The sequence below is a fragment of the Pipistrellus hanaki genome (genome assembly GCF_964339955.1).
Source record: "Pipistrellus hanaki genome assembly, chromosome: X".
Taxonomy (NCBI): Eukaryota; Metazoa; Chordata; class Mammalia; order Chiroptera; family Vespertilionidae; genus Pipistrellus; species Pipistrellus hanaki.
The window spans coordinates 11,846,138-11,868,051 of record NC_140524.1 but is presented as its reverse complement, the minus strand read 5'-3'; the positions used below and the strand labels follow the sequence as shown (position 1 = coordinate 11,868,051).

Sequence of the window (21,914 nt, the reverse complement as noted above, 5' to 3'; positions counted from 1 at the left end):
GCCCTGGCTAGAGGATAGAGCCACAACTCAGGATGATCCCAGTTGGTAAACCCTTCCAATTCCCTGAGTTTTGTCCCAGGCACCCAAACTTGGAGTCAAGGATACTCTGGGAAACCACAGCCTTCAAGAAACTCACTGTTTCCTGGAGCCCAATGTCCATACTTATGAAAAGGCACTCCCTCTATGGCCTTAGCAGTGCCATAAAACTGATTCGTGATCACTGTGCACTCCACCCAGAGGCAAGGCACATGGGGTTACTGGAGACCCAGGGGTTTGGTATGAGCAGCAGTTAGATACCTCCTGATTATCACACACACACACACACACACACACACACACACCACACCACGCCACACACATACACACACACACACACACACACACACACACACACACAACCTCTTGAGCACACGCTTTTCCAAAAGAAACACACATTTTACATTTTGCAAAGAGGAAAAGCAGGACCAAGCCAATCTCCATAGCAACAGATCAGAGCCTAGCTCTCTATCAGGTGGCTCCCCTCCCCCTTCCCCGCCAGGCCCCGCCTCTGTCTCCAGGCTAGCTTGGAAACCTCTGCAGAGGCCTGAAAAGGGAGGGGGGAGACACAGTAGAGCGCAGATTCTGGGTGGAGACAAGAGCTCCCGCCTTTCTTGTGCGGCAACTGGAAGCGCAGGATTGGTTCAGCAGGTGCTGCCGTGGGAGGAGTGGGTGGAGCCAGTCAAGCTTCCAGTCGCAGTCAGAAGCTGCTGCGGGAGCGCACCATCACAGCTGCCGGGAGCATCCTGGGTGATGTGTGCCGCAGAGCTGCGGGGGCTGCTCCCCCCGCCCTCTTTGCTTCCCATACATTAGCTATTGTCTCCTAGAGACCCTCCGGAGCACCCGCTCTGCGCTGTCCCTACCCTGTCCCTGTCCCAGTGGCAGTGGGCTCTCTCAAACGCTCTCTGGCCCCCATAGCGCTGCGGCCATGGGCATCAGAGCGATGCTGCGAGCCGCTGTGCTCCTGCTACTCATCAGGACATGGCTCGCAGAGGGCAACAACACCACTTCCATCCCGGAATACGTCTTCGAGCTCTCTCCGACCATGCCTGCAGTCATCCATAACGTCTTCAATTGGTAAGCCAGTTTGCCACCAGGGCGGGTGGGGAAGCCACAGAGTATGGCGGAGAACCTCATGCCACTTGGACAGAGTGAGCTGGGGGGAGGGGGGCTTAGACGCGGGTCAAGGAGCCCTGGCACTCAGGCCCTGCCTGCGGGTTCCCTGAGGGAAATTGGGTGGGGGTATGGAGGCGACCTGTTGAAAAAAAAAGTCCTGTGCTAAAACCCACCTGTTACTATGGCGCCAGACAGAGCCCTGTATGCCCAAATTGCAGCCCTGGGGATGGGGAGAGGATGCCCTCACCCCAGGGTCTGCCAGCCATCCCCAGGGACTAAGACCATGGGCAATTTTCCCCAATCACATCTTTTCGCGTTTGTGGGATTGGTGTGAGGTGGTGGTGCAGGGTGATGGGCAATTCACAAAGCATACGCAGTAGAGACACCTGTTTGAGTGTGCGTTTTAATCTGCTCCCTGAGGCGCATGCGTGTGTGTTCTTGCGTTTGCATGTTGAGCAGTGAGGACCTTTTCTGATGCCGCAGGTAGAAATTAATGACTCATCTTCACAGGAGCCCAGATAGTGTGATCGGTGACTATATAACCCTATAACCAGGTGGTCTAAGAGGGGTGCACTTTTGTACATATTCCTATGAAAATATTTGAAGATTCCGTTTTTGTTTTTTTTTTTCTGTGATTTTGTTTGTTTGGGTCTGCAAATTTCTGAAGAGATGTTAAACAGTCAACCTTTATGCGTAGATGACATAGAAATGTGTATTTGCATTGGCCTGGGAACCTGAGTGCTGGCATATGGGTAATGTGCAGTCCTAAACAGGTGGGAATGCATTACTGTAATTCAGGAATAATTTATGTGCACACTTGGAATGATGCGTAATGAAATTTTGTCATTAAATATGATTGGAAATAATTTTAATGGCAAAGCAGAAATGAACATGTCATCAAAAAGGGGGGGGGGGTAGTTGAGCAAGGTTCCAGCAGACAGCTCTGCAATGGTCTAAACCTCAACCCAACACACACACACACACACACACACACACACACACACACACACAGGAGCGCAAGATCGCGCAGGCGCGCACAAGCGCACATTGAAATGTACAGGGGCTGACATTCCCTGCTCACTGCGTCAAAGATTCTCAGAATCATAGAGATAGCCAGAGCCTGTCCTAATTCACCAGCTCCTCTTGGGGGAAAGAGACCCACTGAAAATCTAGATGAATTGGGTGAGCACATCAGAGATTTCTGGAAAGATCGGCTTTGTGGGGCTGAGCTGGATCTACTTATATATTCTCACCCAAGACACATCTAAGCTGGAAGCACATAATTAACCAGAGAGATGCCTGCTCCCAGAATACAAGTTATTGCTTTTTCATGACAGCCTTGAGCCTCAAGGATTAGAAATGTTTTGGTTGGGTGAGGGTCATAAATCTCTGCTATATGAGCCAGGCTCTCTCTGTGTCATATGCCATATGCCAAGTGTTAAAAACAGGTATAAAAAAAGGTTCACATAGACGTGTCAACAAAATGCCCAGCCCTAGCCCAGGTAGGGGCAATGCAACTGTGCTGGAAAATGTAAACTGGATGGATCAGCTCAGGAGGGCACTGAGGGCAGAATATGGCTTTCCTGGGGCAATTAGGTGTTCATGTAAAGATTCCCACCAACCCAGAAAGCTGTATTCAGGCTGATGGTAAGGTGAGAATCCTTAGGGGATTGAAGCAATTCATTTATCTGAGGCTCCCACCTGTCCACTCCATCCCCTCTTCACATCCCCTATAGCCTCCCCCTTCCCATCCCTAAACCTGCCTAGTAACCAGGATACAATTCCTGCGTCTCACCCTCTAGATAAAAGCTTTAGAGGGGGAGGAGGAAAGAGGGGGAGGAGGAAAGAGGGGGAGGAGGAAAGAGGAGTCTGCAGTCTGCGTCACTGCTGCACTTCTGGCTGACTCACCGTAGGGAGGGAGGGAGGGAGGGAGGGAGGGAGGGAGGGAGGGAGGGAGGGAGGGAGGGGAGCAGGGAGAAACGCATACATGTATGACTGTACAGGTCTGCGTGTGTGCAGAAGAGAAGGCCCTGGCAAGCTGACACCTGGCGTGCTCTTTGGTGTTTGTTCTCTGAGAAGCAATGCATCATTTACTAACGACTTCTCTGTTTTAGCAAAAATTGTGCAAATGAAACTGTGGTTGGCAAGATTTTGGACAGGGTGCTGTCAGGATATGATGCCCGTCTGAGACCATATTTTGGAGGTAAGATACATCCAGACACAAGACGTATGTTAAGTGGAACAAGCCACCCCTAGTCAATAAGCAGACCAGTGGCACTCCCCTGGCTCAATACTTCTGCCTCTCCCCTTCGGAGACCTGCAGTGAACACCACCAGGCCTCCAACCTCCAGGGGTAGAGCCAAAAGGCCTAATTTCCCCCACTTCTCTGCCTTCTGCCCTACCTCTGTACTCCTTTACAATTACACAGAGAAATCCTGAAGATCACTTCCTGGTGTGGCTGGAAAAGTGTTAACCCCAGAAATGGGTATGCTAAACAACACAAGTGTCATGCTTCTCAGGCTAGAATTTTCTGTCCCATCTATTCAGTAACATATTCTTCTACTTGAAAATACATTCTGGGCACCCTGGACACTCACCCTATTCAGCTAGTTCAAAATTAAGGGTATGGTCTCCTTTGTGTTGTCTACTTCACCTACCCACCGGGTCCTCTATACTCCCTAAACCCCACCAAGTTCATTTTATTCAACACACTCCAGGCAACGTGATCTTTATAAATCCAGCCTGATCACCTCAGGAACTTTTGATGGCTTTATTTAACTGACAAATAAAATCCAAACTCAGTACTTCAGCACTCAGACCTCGAGCACAGAGATGAGAAATGGCAAATAAACTGATGCTTGAACCTCCAGGAAGCCAATACATCAGTTTATCTTTATATCTCTACAAGACCACCACCACCACCACCACCACCACCACCACCACCACCACCACCACACACACACACACACACACACACACACACACACACACACCTGTAAAAAGCAAATGGCCTGGGTCACAGAATTTATAAGGGCCAGGCAACCCACAGAATAGGAGTAGCATCCTCTAGCCCAAGGAATGCCCAATAAACCTAGACCAAGGACAAACAAAAGGAACTACATTAGAGATTAGCCACATTTCTGCTCAATGGAGCAAAAAAGAAGCAAAAACAAACAAAAGAGTGAATGACTAAATCAGTGAAAGCACTCCACTTCCTGCAGGTGGTAGTAGAGCCTCCCATTCTAAAGGGTTAATGAGTGCTAATGGTTAACATTTGTACATATGAATAGAGAAAGGTCCTCTGAATACACAATGCCTCCACCCTAAGGGGCTTACAACTGTGGGGGATTTCCTTTGTAGTAGACCTTTTGGGGGAGAGGGGTGGAAGGCTGTGATTTATCTGAGGAGGCACATTGAAAACCAAGGTGGCCTCCCTGGGCTAAGCTTGGAGGTGGGACATCTCTCTCATGTCCCCTTTGCTGCGTGCTCCTTCCATGAAGACAGAATGTGCAACCCCAGGATCCAAGGTGAGTATGCACTGAGACTGGTAAGGAGTGAAGAGGGCAGAAGGAAAGCTCTTTTCAATATAGGAATTCAGGTGTTAGGGCACAACCAGCATCCCATTTCATGACACAGGTTTTTGATCAGTTGCACCAGAGGGTGGGTGTCAAGAGAGTAGCTATTACGTTTTCTCTTTTCCTCATTCTCTTGTTTCTCAGCAAAGGCTGACCAATATCCATTTCAGTATATGGCAATGAGATGCCATCTCTGTAGGCACCAGGGTTAGGGATAAGGAGTAGGGCAAGGACCAGCCTCTGGGGATTGTCAGATGTGGCTGGTTCACAATACATGCATATTTTGAGCTAATTTGCATTTGTTTACATCTGATGCTTAGCATCTGACAAACTCCTCATAAGCTTTATGAATATGCAGACTAAGGCATATGAGAAAGATGGATTACTTATTTGGCCAAACAGTATACGAAGGTAGGAGGGCTAGAATAACACTGGACCTTCTAACATTTAGTCAGGAGACACTATAGGTTTTAAATCTGGGGCTGTTGTATTGTGAGGAAAAACAATCAATGGGATATATGAGTTAGGGGATTCAAGGTTGAGGGAACCAGAACTCTCTGTAAAGCCTCCCACTAGACAAGAGTCAGATTCCCCTTTGTGTCTGAAGTGAAGTAGAATTTCAAGCCCCACCCACCCCCAGGCATACGCACCCCTAATGCAGAGGCCACACCTAACTGGGTCAGGTTCAGATGGGAGCCTTATTATATCTTTGAGAAGGAGAGGAAGTGGAGGAAGAGGAGCCAGGGAAAATTAACAAAGCTGCTTCCTTCTGGGCAAGAGAAGTTGACTCCACAGTGTTTCCAAATGCAAACCCCTGAGGGGCTTTGTCTAGCCCAGCACCTGGCATGACATAGGTGTGGAATGAAGGAATGAATGGGATATCGTCATCATTCCTTTATTTATTTGACTTCCTCTAGTATTCTGATGGATTCTAGAGAGGAAGAAGAGGTGAGGCAACACAGTTTCCCAGAGGGAAGGAAGTGGTTACCCCTTCCACTTTTCCTGCCTTCCTGAGCCCATCAGGAGTGACAACAATGGGATATGGGGCTGAGGCCATAACCCCAGAGAGAACACTTAGACACCTTATATGGAAGCTTCTTATTCCCATTCTCTTATGCCTTTAGGGATGTGGGATACCTTAGCTCTAATCTTGATCACTGCTAGCACATAAGGTGTCCCCTCTAGGTGGATATAATATAAATACTTCTCAGACTATATCCCTAAGCCAGAACACATGACTTGATGACTGTATTTTAGCTCTCACTTGCCCCTTTAACTGGGAGCCCTTGAACATGGTTATGCTCTATAGGAGATAGAGTTGCCTGAGTGGCACTGACTGGTCTAGGATAAGAAGTCTGACAGTGCAGTGAGGTGGTGAGGGGATAACTGCCTGGCCTCTTTGGGGCTTGATAATTGCCTAACACAGCATCCATCCTCTGAAGGCATGTGGGGAACCTGAAAGTCTGTAATAAAGAACTTCATTTCTAGAAACCCCTGTCACTAGAGTACTTTCCTGGAGATTATTCACAATAAACCTGGATGCTAGAACCTGGGCTATGACCTCACACAGAGGCCCATTTACTTCTCAGCTGACATGCATATGCTGATTCCCAGTACACTTTGCTTTTTTGAAGAACTGGGATAGGAATAACACATTTGCTACTTAGAAGCTGAGCTTCTGGTTAGTCAGCCCTCAATGAAACCAACAGGCTGAATTGCAGGTGTCATACATGCTTCCATAGCAGCAGTGTTATGTAATACACATAGAATAATGACAGCTGTGGGACTTGGTGAAGGCAGCTTTGAGCCAATAAGGAAACAATAAAAATGCATTTTTTTCACCTTATAATTTAATATATATTTTCACATTCCTAATCACATTTGAGTGGGCAGCACTCAGACCTAGGTCTGAAAAAGAAAGCCAGGAGGCAGAAACACACACACACACACACACACACACACACACTAACATACACAAACATTCAATACACTGATGAATTTACTCACACGTATATAAATACTGACATGCACTCACATGCACATGCTCAGACATTAACATATATGCATGAACATAGCTAACCATGCACACACAAACATGCTCATGTCCACACAAATTCATTCACACACATACTTAAACATTTACACACATGAAATAATGCATTCACTCACATATACATACTCCCACATTAACACACATACAAGCAAACATGCTCATATATTCATTCATACATGAGCACACTCATTCACACACACACAAACATGTCCACATATTTACCAACTCACACAAACATCCTCACACATAAACATGCTCACTCATTAATACATAAAGACATCAGCATGCACAAATGCACATATTAACATGCTCACAATTCACTGATACCTGCACAGTGATATACTAACACATATGAATTTGCTCATGAACTCACTTGCATCTCAGCATGACCACAGGTTTACTCACACACAACCACACTTATGTAGACTCACAGTTACACTACAGACATGTTCACACATTCACTCAAGTACATAATAAATATGCTTACATACACTCACACTTATATACTCACATATACACTGAGTGGCCAGATTATTATGATCTCTGAACACATAATAATCTCGCCACTCAGTGTATATCCTATATAATAAAAGGCTAATATGCAAATTGTCCTCTCGACCAGCCCATGTCCCCTCCTTCTGGCCAGGCTGGCTGGACCCCACCCATGCACAAATTCATGCACAGAGCCTGTAATATATATATATATATATATATATATATATATATATATATATATATCACACTCTCTGAGTGGCCAGATTATTTTCAGAGATCATAATAATCTGGCCACTCAGTGTATATGGTGAACATGGGTATATAATAATGATAACTTATTGCAGTTATTTGTTGCATCTGAACAAGGTCACACACACAAACTTTCACATATTCACTCATATACAGACACATACAATCACACACTTACATCCCCAAATATTCACTCACATACATAGAGTCACTCATGCAAAAATGCTCATAAAAGTACACATTTATACATTCCCTCCTATAAGCACTTAACATACTAACACAGACTCACACATGAACATACTCATACATGTGAACAGATACATTGACTCAACACACAAACATACCCACATACACTCATGTAAAGACAGCTTTACACACACAAACATGACCATGTATTCACTCACACACGGACGTGCTGACAAATATACTAATATGTGAGCAGTCTCACACAGACAACCCATATTTTCTCCCACACAGTACACTCAATTACATAAATACAAATGGTCATACATTCATTCACTCATAAATGTGCTCTAACATTTATTAGCTTGCATAGCTTCATTCACACATCCACATGTCATATATACACTAACATGAATACACTCATACTTATGGAAATGCTCACACATTCACTCCCTCAAAAACATTTAAATAATATTGAAATATTCATGCATGTAAACATGTTCATATTTACTCACATATGTACATGGTCACACAGTCACTCATACACAAAGATTCTCACATAAATGAAAATACAAATACATGTACAGACAAACTCACAAATGCAAAGATGTTCATGTATCCACTTGCACATTCACACATTCACTTTCACACATCAACATGCCTACATGATTGCATGTGCTTACATATTTACTCACATACAATATATGCAAACACAAATATATTCATGCATTCACGCATATGAATACACACAGATTCACTCATATACATGGATATACTCACATAAACACATTCACACACACACACACACACACACAGATTAAGTTCCCAAGTACACCCATGCTCACACATTTCTTTGCATGTTAACAAACTCACATAACACTCACACATAGTCACACATTCACTCATTCACACACAAATATTCATTTGCACATGAACCCACTCATAGATTCACTCCCATACAACATGCCTACATGCATGTATATGTGCTCACAGCACACACTGAAGCACACAATCATGCTCATGCATTCTCTCACACACAGGCATGCTCACATACACTTATGTGCACACTAACACATTCACCTACACATGAACACACTCACATATTTACTCATCCCTGTGATTATGCTCACATAAACTCATGTGCACAGCTCACACGTTCATTCACACAAAAACATGGATTCCCTCACACATGACACACCCACATGCACTCATACAAATATCATACACATCAAAAATCTTAGCTCTTAGTTTTGGGCTTATTGCTCCTTAGTTTTTATCAGGAAAACATTTAAAAGAAGAGTGCTTCGCAAACCTATTTTCTCTTTATTTTTCCCGAATTTCTTCCTTTTTAGTGTAACAGGGGCCAGGTCCTGCTTTAAGTTCTTGTCCTGCATTAACTATGAGACCAGTGCTTAAATGATCTTCATTTTACCCATGAGGAAACTAAGGCTTAGAGAGGTTAGGTAACTTATTCAAGGTCCCACAGCTAGTAAGTGTCAAAATGGGGTTCAAAACCAGGCAGTCTGGCTCCTGAGTTCAGACTCTTACCCTTTATCTTACCCTACATGTAATATTATCTTCCTATGTTGCAGGTGACCCTTTGCCTGTGGGAATATCTATGTATGTCTCCAATATTGACCACATCTCAGAAGTAACTATGGTAAGTATGTCAGCTCCAGCCATAAGACTGGGGACAAAGTACATGGAACAATGGGCAAGATCATAAGCCAACTCCAGTTGTTCTGACCTGCAACATAGCTCATATGGAGAAACAGTAGTTTTTAGAAACTACAACCACTTGGAATAAAAAAAAAAAGAAATCCAGATGGATTCTAGACTTAAAAGGCTTATGAAGTTTCTAAAAGATAATATAGGATACTGTGTTTACACCTTTATGGTAGATAAGGACTTAAAAAAACACACATAAAACACAAACCATAAAAATAAACACTGTTAACTTCAATTATATAAAATTATGTTTAGCCAAAACTTTTGGAATTTCTGTTTTGCAAAAAAACAAACAAACAAAACAAAAACCAGGAGCAAGTAGTGATAATCCCTTCCTTTGGTGTCCACACAATCCAGAAACCTCTCTTTAATTTTACACACAAAGGAGCAGTGGTTTGATTTTATGTCATACAAAAGGGAAGATGGGTGGAGACCCCTGTATACTGTATTTCTTATGCCTGCATACATACACACGCTCTCTGAGAATGAAAAGTTGGACACCCTCGCTCACAATTGAGATTTACCTTTCTTTCCCCAGGACTCTAAGGTCACGATGTTTTTTCTTCAAACCTGGAAAGATCCACGTCTAGCATACTGTGAGACCAACTTAAACCTGACTCTAGACTATCGTATGGCTGACAAGTTGTGGGTTCCCGACTGCTACTTTCTAAATAGCAAGGATACCCCTGTGCATGACATGAGTGTGGAAAATCGTATGTTTCAGCTTCACCCAGATGGAACGGTGCATTATGGCATGCGGTGAGTTCTCCAGGGGTCAGGGGATAGGCTTCATAATTCCCACTGAGTATCCCATGAATGTACTCTAAGGGACACACAGAGAATCCTGTTGCTCTTCAAACCTGTCTTGCACTGACCCCTCATTCACCCTATTTTCCACAGACATCCTTGGCTATCCTGTCTCCACACCTTGACTTATGCTGTTGCTTCTGTCTGGAGTGGCCCTTTCCATGAGTCCAAATCTTGGCCATCATTCAGTTGCTAACTCAAATGCCTTCTTTGTCAATAAATCCTCCTTGATTCTCACTGGAAGCTCTATCCCTCTTCCTTAGCATTGTAGACATTCTGTTATTTATCTTTGTGTATTTTCTTTCCCATGCAGTGAGGGAGGGAAATCATATAAACTTTGAAGTCCATACAGTAAGGGAGGGGCCCGAGCTGTGCCATTGGTCATATTTGTATTATATAGAGTCCCAGAGGTATGCAGTATGGCTTTGTTGTCTGTGGCTTTGCATGCACAGAATGTGTGCATGCTAGAGCTCCTCACTGGTCCATATATAACATTGCAGACAGCCACCAAGGCTCTCCTCACAGTGTCATCTCTTACAAACCATCACTTAAGCATAAGAGAGAAATTTAGCTCAGAAAATTTCCCCAAGAGGTAGCTGCCAGGGTTCAGCTCTATTTCTGAGTCCCTCTTTATCTAGGGTACTCCTGCTCTGTCTCTTTTTTCCCTTTTATTTACCCATCCACTGTCCCATGGAACTAGGTGCTGGAGTCAGAGAATAACAAAGCTTGCATGGAACAAGACACTGATCACACTTGTTTCATTTAAAGGGGACTTCAGCTGATTAGTACTGCATGGAAGATTCATAAAAGGGACACACACACAAAAAATAAAAATAAAAATAAAAACAAACTTACTCACTGTGTAAAATAGAAATAACTTCAAAAGTTGAAAGGAACTAGGCTGGGGTTAGCAGCTGGGAATGGTAGGATAAGGGCTGGAGCAGAGCCCCCCAGCTGAGATAACACAGAGCTTTTAAAACTATCCTGTTCGCAGTGGTCACTTCTCTCATTTTCCCAGCTTCTTTAAGATTCCTCCTCAGATTCCTCTCACGGATCCAACACAGGGCTACTTGAAGCCTCTGCCCAACACTTCATGGCCCACTTCAGATATGTTAATTCCTCCTACCCATTTATATCCACTGACATTTTGCTAGTTCACAGTACCCTCAAAGTCAGATACACAAAGATGAGAGCACTGTGGGGTGGTAACAGCTTTCATGGCCAAAGATGAGTCTGGGCCATCTATACCTGAGGACTTCATGTGAGCACTGCACAGCAGATGTGGAGCTTTAGCTGCTTCCGTGCAGCAGTTTCCTCTTGGGAGTCTTGAGCAAAAAAAGTCCCTTTTCTGTCTCTGCATTCAGTTTCCTCAAGTACCCTTCTTCTTCTGACATCCTGAGGTGTCCTGACATGCCACACATGTATTATTAGTTCAAGTCAGGCCATATCTCTTGGTTTCTTTGTCACATACAATGTCTCTCTCTCATCCTTATATAATTATACCTCATCTTACCTTAAGGAAGGAAAGAAGGAAGGAAGGAAGGAAGGAAGGAAGGAAGGAAGGAAGGAAGGAAGGAAGGAAGGAAGGAAGGAAGGAGAGAAGGAGGGAGGGCTCAGCTCTAGTGTAGGAAGTACAGGAAGGTGTTGGACAGGTCAGTCCTTGGGATACCTCTCCTTTCCCACCCCTTCAATGTTCTCACTTTGCCTGGGCTAGACTCACTTTTCCTTTGCTTTTGCTTTTCCTTTGCAGACTCACTACCACAGCATCTTGTTCTATGGATCTTCAGAAATACCCTTTGGACAAGCAGACCTGCAAGCTGGAGGTGGAGAGCTGTAAGTCTATCTCCCATAGCCCCTTCTTCGCTGCCTGTGGTTGTGGCCATCAGGAAACTAAAGACAGACTCTATAGTGAGAGGAATGGCATATCTCCCCTACTCCCTGCCTCCCCGTCTCTGTTCTCATAGATTAGATTAGATAGATAGATAGATAGATAGATAGATAGATAGATAGATAGATAGATAGATAGACAGGCATCTGAGAGAAGGTGTACTTTAGGGTGTAATAGTCCCATGGGAAAATTGTACCTTGCTATTGGGAAATTATGCATCAGCTAGTGGGTAGAAACACATTGCTGTGCTTTCCTTCCTGGCAAAATACAAACAAACACAAAAACAAAAACCAACCCTCCAAACTGAGAGTTCCCTTTCCAAGTGTCCCCTCCCCAAAACTCAGACTCAGCAAAACACAAAGGAACCCCCACCCCCACCCCCAAAAAATGCAGGTTCCAACCATTCTTTGATTCCACAGACTATGCTGGTATGAAATCTGCCTTTCCCTGCTTTCTGAGATTGAATAACTATGTTACTGTTACTCTCTGTTTCCCAGATGGTTACACAGTTGAAGACATCATGTTATACTGGGAAGGTGATGAGAATGCCATCCAGGGGACTGAAAAGATAGAGAACCCTCAGTTCACCCTCCTGGGAAAGAAAGTAACTAGAAATGAGGAGGTTTTCTACACAGGTGGGTCTGGCTGCTTCCTTGTCTCCTATCTCTTGTCTCTTTGGTATCCTGGTAAACTCCTGGGGACCTCTGCCTTGAACCTCTACACTCTGCACAGCCTCCTTTACTATTTTTTTCTGATTCTGGAACCTTGCAAAAACACCATTCATAAAGTCCTTGTGACTTACTCTCCGCAAATAAGAAAATGGCTGTGGAAGCACTTGGCCAAGTTTAACACTCACTCCACAGGTATTAAGGATTCATGCTTATGTTGATAAAAGCAGGCCTCCTCTCAGGGCCAGCCCCTCACCCTCCATCTGTTTGAAGCTTGAAATATGTCATGTCTCTCCAAGTTTTAAACTTTAGTTGAAATGGAGGAAGGGAGAAAGGAAGAAGGAAAAAGCAGAATTGCTATGCCACATGGGCCTACAGACACATGCCATTGTCACTGTCCTTAAGGCAGCAAATGTGGTCTGTTTGGCAGACAACCTAGGCTATAGTATTAGAAAATGAACTGCCCATTGATTTCCCTTCCTCTATCCTGTACTTCACCCTGAAAATCCCCTTAGCCCTGCCACCCTGATACCAGTATGTCTCTTTGCCAGGTTCCTATGTGCGACTTGTACTGAAATTCATGATCCAGAGGAAAATTATCCACTACCTTGTGCAGGTCTATTGGCCTACTATCATCGTCACTATTTCCTCTTGGGTGACGTTTTGGATGAACTATGAATCTTCTGTAGCCAGGATGACAATCGGTAGGTCCTGTCCTTCCTCTCCCCCCAATCCCAGAGAGAAAAAAAGCTGAGAGTAAGGGAAGAGTACTAGGAACAGTGTGTGACTACACAGGCAAGGAAACAAGATAAGTCCTACCCAACAAGCATTTGTACAGGTACTTAGCTAATCCCCAGCAGAGAGACCAACAGGTGTGAAAAAAAATCAGGGCTGGGGTCTTCATGTGTTGGGCCCAAAGTACCAGAATTCATTATTTTCTGGATATATAGTAGATGAATGGACAAGTCATAAATGTAGATCAGAAATGCAATACAACAAATATTGATTAAGAAACATATCAAAATGCCCTGCTAGGCAGCAGAGGACTATTAAATGAGCTGCCCTCAATGAGTATTTAATGGAAGACCAAGACAGATGCCACTGGAATCCAGAGGAGGAAATGACCAAGTTTTGTTGTTGTTATTGCTGGGGGGTTTTTTTGGTTTTTTTGTTTGTTTGTTTGTTTTGTTTTGTTTTGTTTTTTTTTTTGCTTTTAGCTAAAACTTCACCAAGAAACTGTTGCGTGAACTGGGTTTTCAAAACTTGTAGGAGACAGAGACACAAGACCTGCCATTCCCTAAAAGAGGAAATAAATTGATTAAAGGCCCAGGGGCCCTAAAGGGGGGGCGGGGACTAAATCATAAAGTGAAGCAGCCAGAGCAGCAGCTGGGGAAGAGTAGCGGAAAGAAAGCTTGGTTTGACCTGGAAAGACCTTAAAATGTAGTTTAAGCAGTGGGAATTTCATGGCTAAGCAATGTGGAGCATCAAAGTTTTTTTTTTTTTTAGCAGTAACAAGGAGGAGCCTAAGAAACCAACTCCTAAGTATATCTGGCCTTACCTCAAAGAAAGCAGTGTGTCTTAGATCCAGGTCTGGTTTCTCCTTCACCATCTTTGAGGCAGACTCTTTAGCCTCCTTCCTTAGGAACACATGCTATACTAGAACTTTATATTGCTGTAATATTTTAGGACTCACAAAACCTTCTAGGGATGTGATATCATTTAGTTTTGAGGAACTAAGGAAAAGTATATGGACTAGAAGGCAAAGGATAAGGACCACTCTATAGGGTAAAATAGGGCTGGAGATGTAAATCACTGTGAAATCATAGCTAGAGAATTTTTACTTGATCCTAAGAGCAATAGGAAGTCACTGAAACATTGAAACACAGACTCTGTATAAAGATAGGGAGGAAAAAAAGAGCAAAAGTCTTAGGCTTATAGAGCTGAAGGCCTTTTTTTGCTGAGAACCCTCCCCACCACAGAAATTTTATTTGCTCTCTTTCTATACTATGTGAGTCCAATGGCTTGCCAAGAACTTCAGCCACCTATGCCATGTTGTTTATAGGTCTGACTTCAATGTTTATCCTGCACACCATCAATTCACACCTGCGGGAAAAACTGCCTGAATTCTCTTGTATCAAGGCTATTGACATCTATATGGTTGTCTGCTTCATCTTTGTGTTCCTGTCCTTGCTGGAATATGTCTACATCAACTATCTTCTCTATAGCCGAAGAGAAAGTAGTCGCTGTTATAGGCTATGCAGAAGAGCCCGAAAAATCATGGACCAATATCGCTACCAGCTGGAACCAGAGCTGCAGGTTTGACATTTTGACTGATAATAAGCTTTTCTTGAGTGCCTCTTTAGCCTAAGCTTGGCACTTGACCCTTCACATTTCATAGTAATTTCTTTCACACAGACACACACACACACACACACACACACACACACACACAGCAGATAACAAAGAAGTAGAAAAATTTATTATCACTTCTCTACAGGTTAAGTCATTGTCCAAAGTCACAAGGCTTGTAAGTGGCAGAGCTGGATTTCTCCAGACATTTGCTCTTCAAATCCAGTCCACTTAGCATGCTTCCAGGGCAAGCGATGGAGTCAGAGCAAAAGGGAGCATAGGGAGGTTGAAAGGGAAAAGAAAACAGACAACAGAGAGGCTGGCCTACCCTTCCTTCCTTTGCTTTTCTGACTCCCAAAGCCATGCTGAGGCTTTTGCTACTGGTGGTACATTAATGTCTAGCACCACCCCTTCCTTCATAGGGAGCCAAATCTTAACTGCCTGAAGAGGCCTTGCCTTTGTTCACTACACAACACTCCAGAGGGAGCAGCTGCCTCAGAGTTACACAGATTTGGCAGCCACCAGGGACTCCCTTTACATTCTAACAGCCTCTTGGTCCTGTTTCTCAGCCCGATCTGTGCGAGAGAAGCCTGGAAGAGGAGATTCTGACAGTCGAACAGATCACAAGTGCTCCTCCCTCCCCGCAAGTGCTTATTCATGTAGGATGTGACTCTGCTGACTTTATGTGTCTACCCACTGTTTCCTCAAAAGATGCCCAGTTTGACATCAAAGACGAAAGTGGCTCTCCTCTCCCTAGATCAGTGCAGGCCCACTCAGCAAGCCCAGAAAGTCTTATCTCTTTGACCCTCATCTCAGACCTGGTCCCTCTGGCCACCTCAGAAAGCCTCAGCTCACTGTCTTCGCTCTCACTCCAGTCTTGGCTGGCCACTGAAGAAAGCCTGAATGATCTCTCCTCCACCTCAGAGCAGACACTGCACAGCTGTGACTCTCCCGTTAATGGTTTCGAGACTGATGGCAGTGTTATTCCGACAAAAATCTACAATCCTGGTGAGGCCCATTGCCATACTGAGACCTTCTGTTATCCAGAAGACCCTAAAGAGAGCTACAACTTGGAAGACAACCATGGCTATGGCCCCAATAGAAAGCATCTGCTCATCCATAGCCAGAGGTGTGTGCCAGAAGCAATCTGTGAGCCTGATAACATGCATAGATGCCGTGAGGAGTTCCTTCACTTGCCTGGTGACATCAACATTCAACAAGACTACCTTGACGTCCAGAACCAACTGCAGCATGATGATGACGCTACCTGGAGCCATGATGATGATGACGACAATTTCATGGGTTTTGATGAAGATGAGGACAGTAGTTCAGAATCTGATGATAGCTGCCCCCCAAGCCCTGGGTACTCCTGCAGGGAAAGGCTTTTTTCTGATATCTTTGACCCTGACTACATTCCTAATATTGATAAGTGGTGCCGTATCCTCTTCCCTCTTGCCTTTGTGGTGTTCAACATTATTTACTGGCCATACCATAGCTTTTAGTCGCATACTGCCTCAGAGTAACAGGGACACTGTGTTGTGCTCCTTTCACAGTTTCTTTTGGTTCCATTTTGCCTTCTTTCCTTTGTTCATTTAATTTTGGTTATTTGGACAGTCAAATCAGTTCTACCTTTCTCTTTATAAATATGAGGTGGTGAGTAGTTGGTAATAACGTGTTCTGGCTGGAAAGAAAGGGATTGAGAAAAAGAGGTCAATCCTAACTGATTTTTCTTTTTTACTGGAAGACTGCCACCTTTTCAAATATTTCTAATATCTAATAAGTACAGAAAAGCCCCTGAAAATATTAAGAGGACAGAGAGGAGCCAGCTTGAGGGAAAGAGGAAGGAGCTGAGCCATGTGCACAAACATTGCTAGGCACTTTTTTGTCCCCCTAAAGTGTTGAATTTTCTTTTTCATTACTTTTTTTCTTATACTTTTTTTTTTCTCCTTGTGGTTAGGATCCTTGCTCACCTGTTGCTTAGGGTTTTATGGGAGAAAGTCAAGCTTGATTGGGCTAGGACGCATAGGGGAAGAGCTAGCTATGGCTTGGAAGTGTAGAAGACTGGCTCTAGGAAAACTGAGGACTTTTGAAAGTGCCTTTTTCGCACTATTTTTGTTTTATTTTGATTATGTTGTTGTAGCACAGGATTGGGAATGGAATGTGGGTGGGTAGTTAGGGGTGCTGAGTGAGATGTCAGGGTGAGAGAGCATGTTTCCAGCAGGAGCTTGTGAGGTGCTGAGTAATGTCAAGTTGGAGATTACTCAAATTGAACTGGCATCTTTGGAGGGGTTGGAACTTCTCTTATCTACATCTCTGCTCCAGAATGATTGACAATAGGGACTTAGTACATGTTTCTAGGTCAGATGCTGATTTGAACACTAGTCATAGAACAAGTACTGGTGAATGAAGATTAGGGTTAGAAAAGTTCTGACCTGCTACTTCACCATCTGATCTAGAATAGCAGATGAACAACTGTTGTGAATCTCTATACTAATCCTTTATATTTGTCCAATGTAGTGTTAATGAACTCACTGAACCATCATATCGTCAGACCCTCACAGGAGCCCTGTGAGCCAGAGGAGGCAAAGCACATTGTCCCAATGTTCCGAGGCGGGGAAATGGAGCTTGAGAACATGCAGCCAGTAAGTGGTAAAGCCACACCACTCGCTCTCCCTTCTTGTCCCCTTAACTTTTTCAACTGAGGCACTCCATTTCCCCCCCCCCTCCACTTTACAAAAGGGGGTGCTCCATTAGGTTCTGCTAGGCACCAGACCTCATTCTATAGCACCTGGAGCATTTCTGCAGGAAGAGGCTGGTGACCAGTGTGAACACATGGAATATGCCCACTCGCTGGGGCTTCTAAAGGAAGTAGAAATTGGTTTGTGCTCCAATGTGCCAAACAACTCCAACTCATTTGATTGAGGCCATGGAGGAACAAGATTTGCAAAGCACTCAGCATCTAGTCCTCCTTTCTTCTTAGGCAGCCTCCCCTGCAATCCCTCAGCCACCTCCCCTTTTCACTGTGTTTCTGTGTTTGTTTCTGTGTATACCAGTGTGTGTGTGTGCATCAAGGTAGTTCTATGTGCATGTACAACTATTTGAAAAGTTGTATAGCTATATGTATATCAGTGTAAATCTCTATTGGTGTGTATAAGAATATATATATATATATATATATATATATATATATATATATATATAAAACAATATGTGGATAAATATGTGTGTGTGTGTACCACTATGAAAGAGTGTGTAAAATTGTGATTTATGTATGTATGTGCTTGTGTGTACACACATGGGTATATTTTGTGTGTAGGTCTAAGTGCACGTGTGCATACTTATGCTTATTTATCTGACTTGAATGGGTGTGAAAGAAAATACACCTGAAAGCATATGTATTTCTTGTTGGTGGTTCTTCTAGAATCAACAGAATTTCCTTGGCCTGTTCCCACATGAAGGGGAAGGTGTCTATTTGGCCAGGCTGATTAACTGCTTCTTTCCAATTCCTGTTTCAGGGAGTGGCTCCTCACCTTCTCCCTCCACCCATTTGTGCTATCTCCTGGATAGAAGGCACAGAAGTGAATGTAGTCCTAGAGTCTTGGGGAGTGATAATTTAGTGCCTTGAGGCAGGAATTGCTCAATCACGGGATAAGTAGGGAGTTCAGAGCATTTTGTTTTGTCCTGGAAGGTGCATTGAGAACAGAAATATGATATAAAGAACTAAAGAACTATAGAGAAGGTTGTATATAGCCTTGATAACTCATCCCTTTATTTCAACCACCTTGTAAGCCTGACCTTGGAGTAAGCCCCAAGAAGTTTGGTGATATGAGGAAATGGCCCAGGGAATTGGCTACTAACAGCTGGATACAGAGAACTAAAGGTACCTGGGAGATGGCTGCAGGCATGGACTGTGGTGGTGGGTCCATTCAGAGGCAGGAGTGCTTTAGTAGCCTCTCTGGGATGGATGGTTGTTGATAAACCTCAGCCTTGGATTTGGAACTTCTTCTTTCTATCCCCTCCAGGGAAAAAGATAGTTAGAGGGGTGAGAAGGCTAACCAAGAAGAGAAGTACGAAAGGTCCCAGGGACTGCCTGCCCAAATCAACCCATTTTGTCACCTCCCCTCTTGTTTTCTATAGATACAGCATATAAATATAGCCTTCTACACATACACACCCACAGAGATCTACACAGTCATACACACATGATGCACATGTTGGTCACTCACCCTCAGCAGTATATACATATACTAGTACACACAGAGACATACACAAATACACAGCCACAAACACAGTCACAATCATGTGTTTACACTTGTACACACACACACACACACACACACACACATCTTGTAAGACAGATTTAAAACAAGAAAGTTGCCCCTGGAAAGTCTAATATTGTTTCTTTATTTTTGGACACCCCTCACAGAAAGATCCAGGCTGGAGAGGGAGCAATTACCCCACATGTGAAGCTCCCAACATGGCTACAGAAAGACTTAAATATTGTTTGGTTGATTTGGATTTGGGTTTCCTGGAGGGCCTTTGAGCCCTATGGGAGGCAAGCAGTTCATTTAGGGTGAGGTCATACTAGTGAAAGAGACTAGATCAGTGGGGACAAAAAATGGGATTTAAAGTGTATCCGGCAGCAATGCACAGGAAAACGTCAAAGCACAGAAGAGTAGAGAGGCCAGTTGTAAATATCTATAGATCCACATAGCTAGATATAATAGTATATCTTAAAAAGAATATATTGCCCTAATGTGCTGCAATGTGTTGAACTGTACTGCAACTCACACTGTGTGAGGCTAAGTGTCAAGGTGAGGTGGAGGTCTGGCAATGATACCTTGTGAGTTTGCCATAGACTTGGTCATTTTAGCTTGAAAATTGCCAGATCGCCCCTTGTCATGTTCAATGTCTGTTCTGTCTTCAGCATCATTATTGAGCCCCATCCTTAGCTGTCCCCAGTGGTACAGGCACACCTTCTCCAGCTGGCTGCCTATATCCCCTCCTACTCCATACCTTACACTAAGTAACTCTGGAAGTGCAGAGCATCTAGTAGGGCACTCCTGGGGTTTGGCACATGGAGCCTTTCTCAGCCCCAACCAAAGAGTGCTTGTGGCAACAGATAATTTTGATCTTTGACAGAGGGAAAGATGTTGCTAAGTCTGGGATGGAGCAACCCCCACTTAATCCTCTACCCACTTTCCCTTTATTTTCCTCGCATGAGATATCATATTAACTTTCCCCTTCAAATACCCTCTCCATCACTACCATGGGAAAGACAAAATCTGTCTCTTCAAAGTGTCATTTTATTATGTTTATATGGGACATGTTTCCTACAAAATTCTCGCCTGTTCCATCTGCCACTGTGGGGTGCTTTGCAGAACTAACAGAGGAGCTGTTGAGTCTTACTAGAGCTTGTCAAATGTATTCTTACAATCCATGTCATCTTGTTAATAGCAATGCTGAAAAGTCTTTGTATATTTAGAGTTGTGTTTTGCTGAGACTGTGGTCATTCCTTATTCTGTACATAAAAGAGCTAACTAACCCTCTGAGCTATTAACTAATGAATGCATTTGCTAAGTTATCCACCAATATGGTACCCTATTATGGTGCTGAGCATCAAAGGAAATTGTGACTTGTCCTAAAAAGTTCATTGTGTTCATGCTTGCTGTATCGTGTCCTGTGATCAATATGAAATCTTTATTATCAGTGTTGGGTTTTCAGGGGGGGGGGAGGGAGGGGTATTACAGTGTCACCCTCAAATACTTCAATTATGAAAAAGCCCCAGTTTGTCTGCTGACTCAACATGTGTAAGACTTTGCACCCACCATCTTGTCAGATTGTGTCCCTGGGGACAATAGTCATCAGCAGAACTGAAGGTGCCCATGTGTAGTTCAACTGACCACAGTGCCAAGGAATTGTTCAGAAGCCAGCCAATGCAGTGTCATTCTGGAGGAAGATGAAATAAAGTAAAACTACACATATACACATGTACTTCTTCAGGAGAAGTGCTGGGTCCAGGCGATGAAAACCAAGAAAGGAGGAGGACTAAGATCCATGTGCCCTGGATGGCCTGACCCACAAAAGGATACAGAGCGGCAGAGACACCACAAGATGACATGGTGCCCTTTGTCCTTATTAAATGTAAATTCTTGCATGAAAAAGACTTGACCAGTTCTGAATTTACAAAAATGAAATCATAAAGAAACAAAATTATGCTTCTAAAAATTATGATGAAATAAAGGTTTGTAAATATCCAAAAGAATAAAATAATAAATAAATATATAATGGCAAATATGTTTATGGGTCATTGTGTTTCCTCTCTGTTGAGTTAGGAGGGAGCTTTATTTGAGCCCTGGAAACTCCTTTTTTAAAAATATATTTTATTGATTTTTTACAGAGAGGAAGGGAGAGAGATAGAAAGTTAGAAACATTAATGAGAGAGTAACATTAATCAGCTGCCTCCTGCACACGCCCTACTGGGGATGTGCCCACAACCCAGGTACATGCCCTTGACCGGAATTGAACCCGGGACCCTTGAGTCCGCAGGCCGACGCTCTATCCACTGAGCCAAATCAGTTTTGGCAAGCCCTGGAAACTTCTTATTTCCATTGCTCACCTTCCCCTTAACCTAGCTTTGCGCATTGCCCTCCTCAGACCCTGGGACATTTGAAACCAGGGTTTTTGAGCAGAAGGGAAATGGTAATGTAACCGTTAATAGTAAAATTAGTTTATATTTTTGCACAAACTATTCTAATCATTTTAAA

General features: G+C 43.7%; 1 protein-coding gene across 1 annotated transcript; it reads left to right on the top strand.

Annotated features, from left to right (window-relative positions):
• The first annotated feature begins 735 nt into the window (after positions 1–735).
• GABRQ (gamma-aminobutyric acid type A receptor subunit theta) lies at positions 736–21,444 on the top strand. The gene is made up of 9 exons (XM_084871067.1): positions 736–1,113; positions 3,267–3,355; positions 9,300–9,367; positions 9,974–10,194; positions 11,993–12,075; positions 12,628–12,765; positions 13,350–13,502; positions 14,861–15,114; positions 15,717–21,444. Exons 1-9 carry the CDS (start codon positions 965–967, stop codon positions 16,647–16,649), a joined length of 2,088 nt encoding a protein of 695 aa, XP_084727193.1. The 5' UTR covers positions 736–964; the 3' UTR covers positions 16,650–21,444.
• The last annotated feature ends 470 nt before the right edge of the window (positions 21,445–21,914 follow it).

What these genes read in the sequence shown, in the direction of transcription:
- GABRQ (XM_084871067.1), top strand. Translation starts at nt 965, where the DNA reads ATGGGCATCAGAGCGATGCTGCGAGCCGCTGTGCTCCTGCTACTCATC. An exon ending in ATCCATAACGTCTTCAATTG is followed by an intron (nt 1,114 to 3,266) that starts GTAAGCCAGTTT and finishes TCTCTGTTTTAG; the next exon opens with CAAAAATTGTGCAAATGAAA. An exon ending in TGTAGCCAGGATGACAATCG is followed by an intron (nt 13,503 to 14,860) that starts GTAGGTCCTGTC and finishes TGTTGTTTATAG; the next exon opens with GTCTGACTTCAATGTTTATC.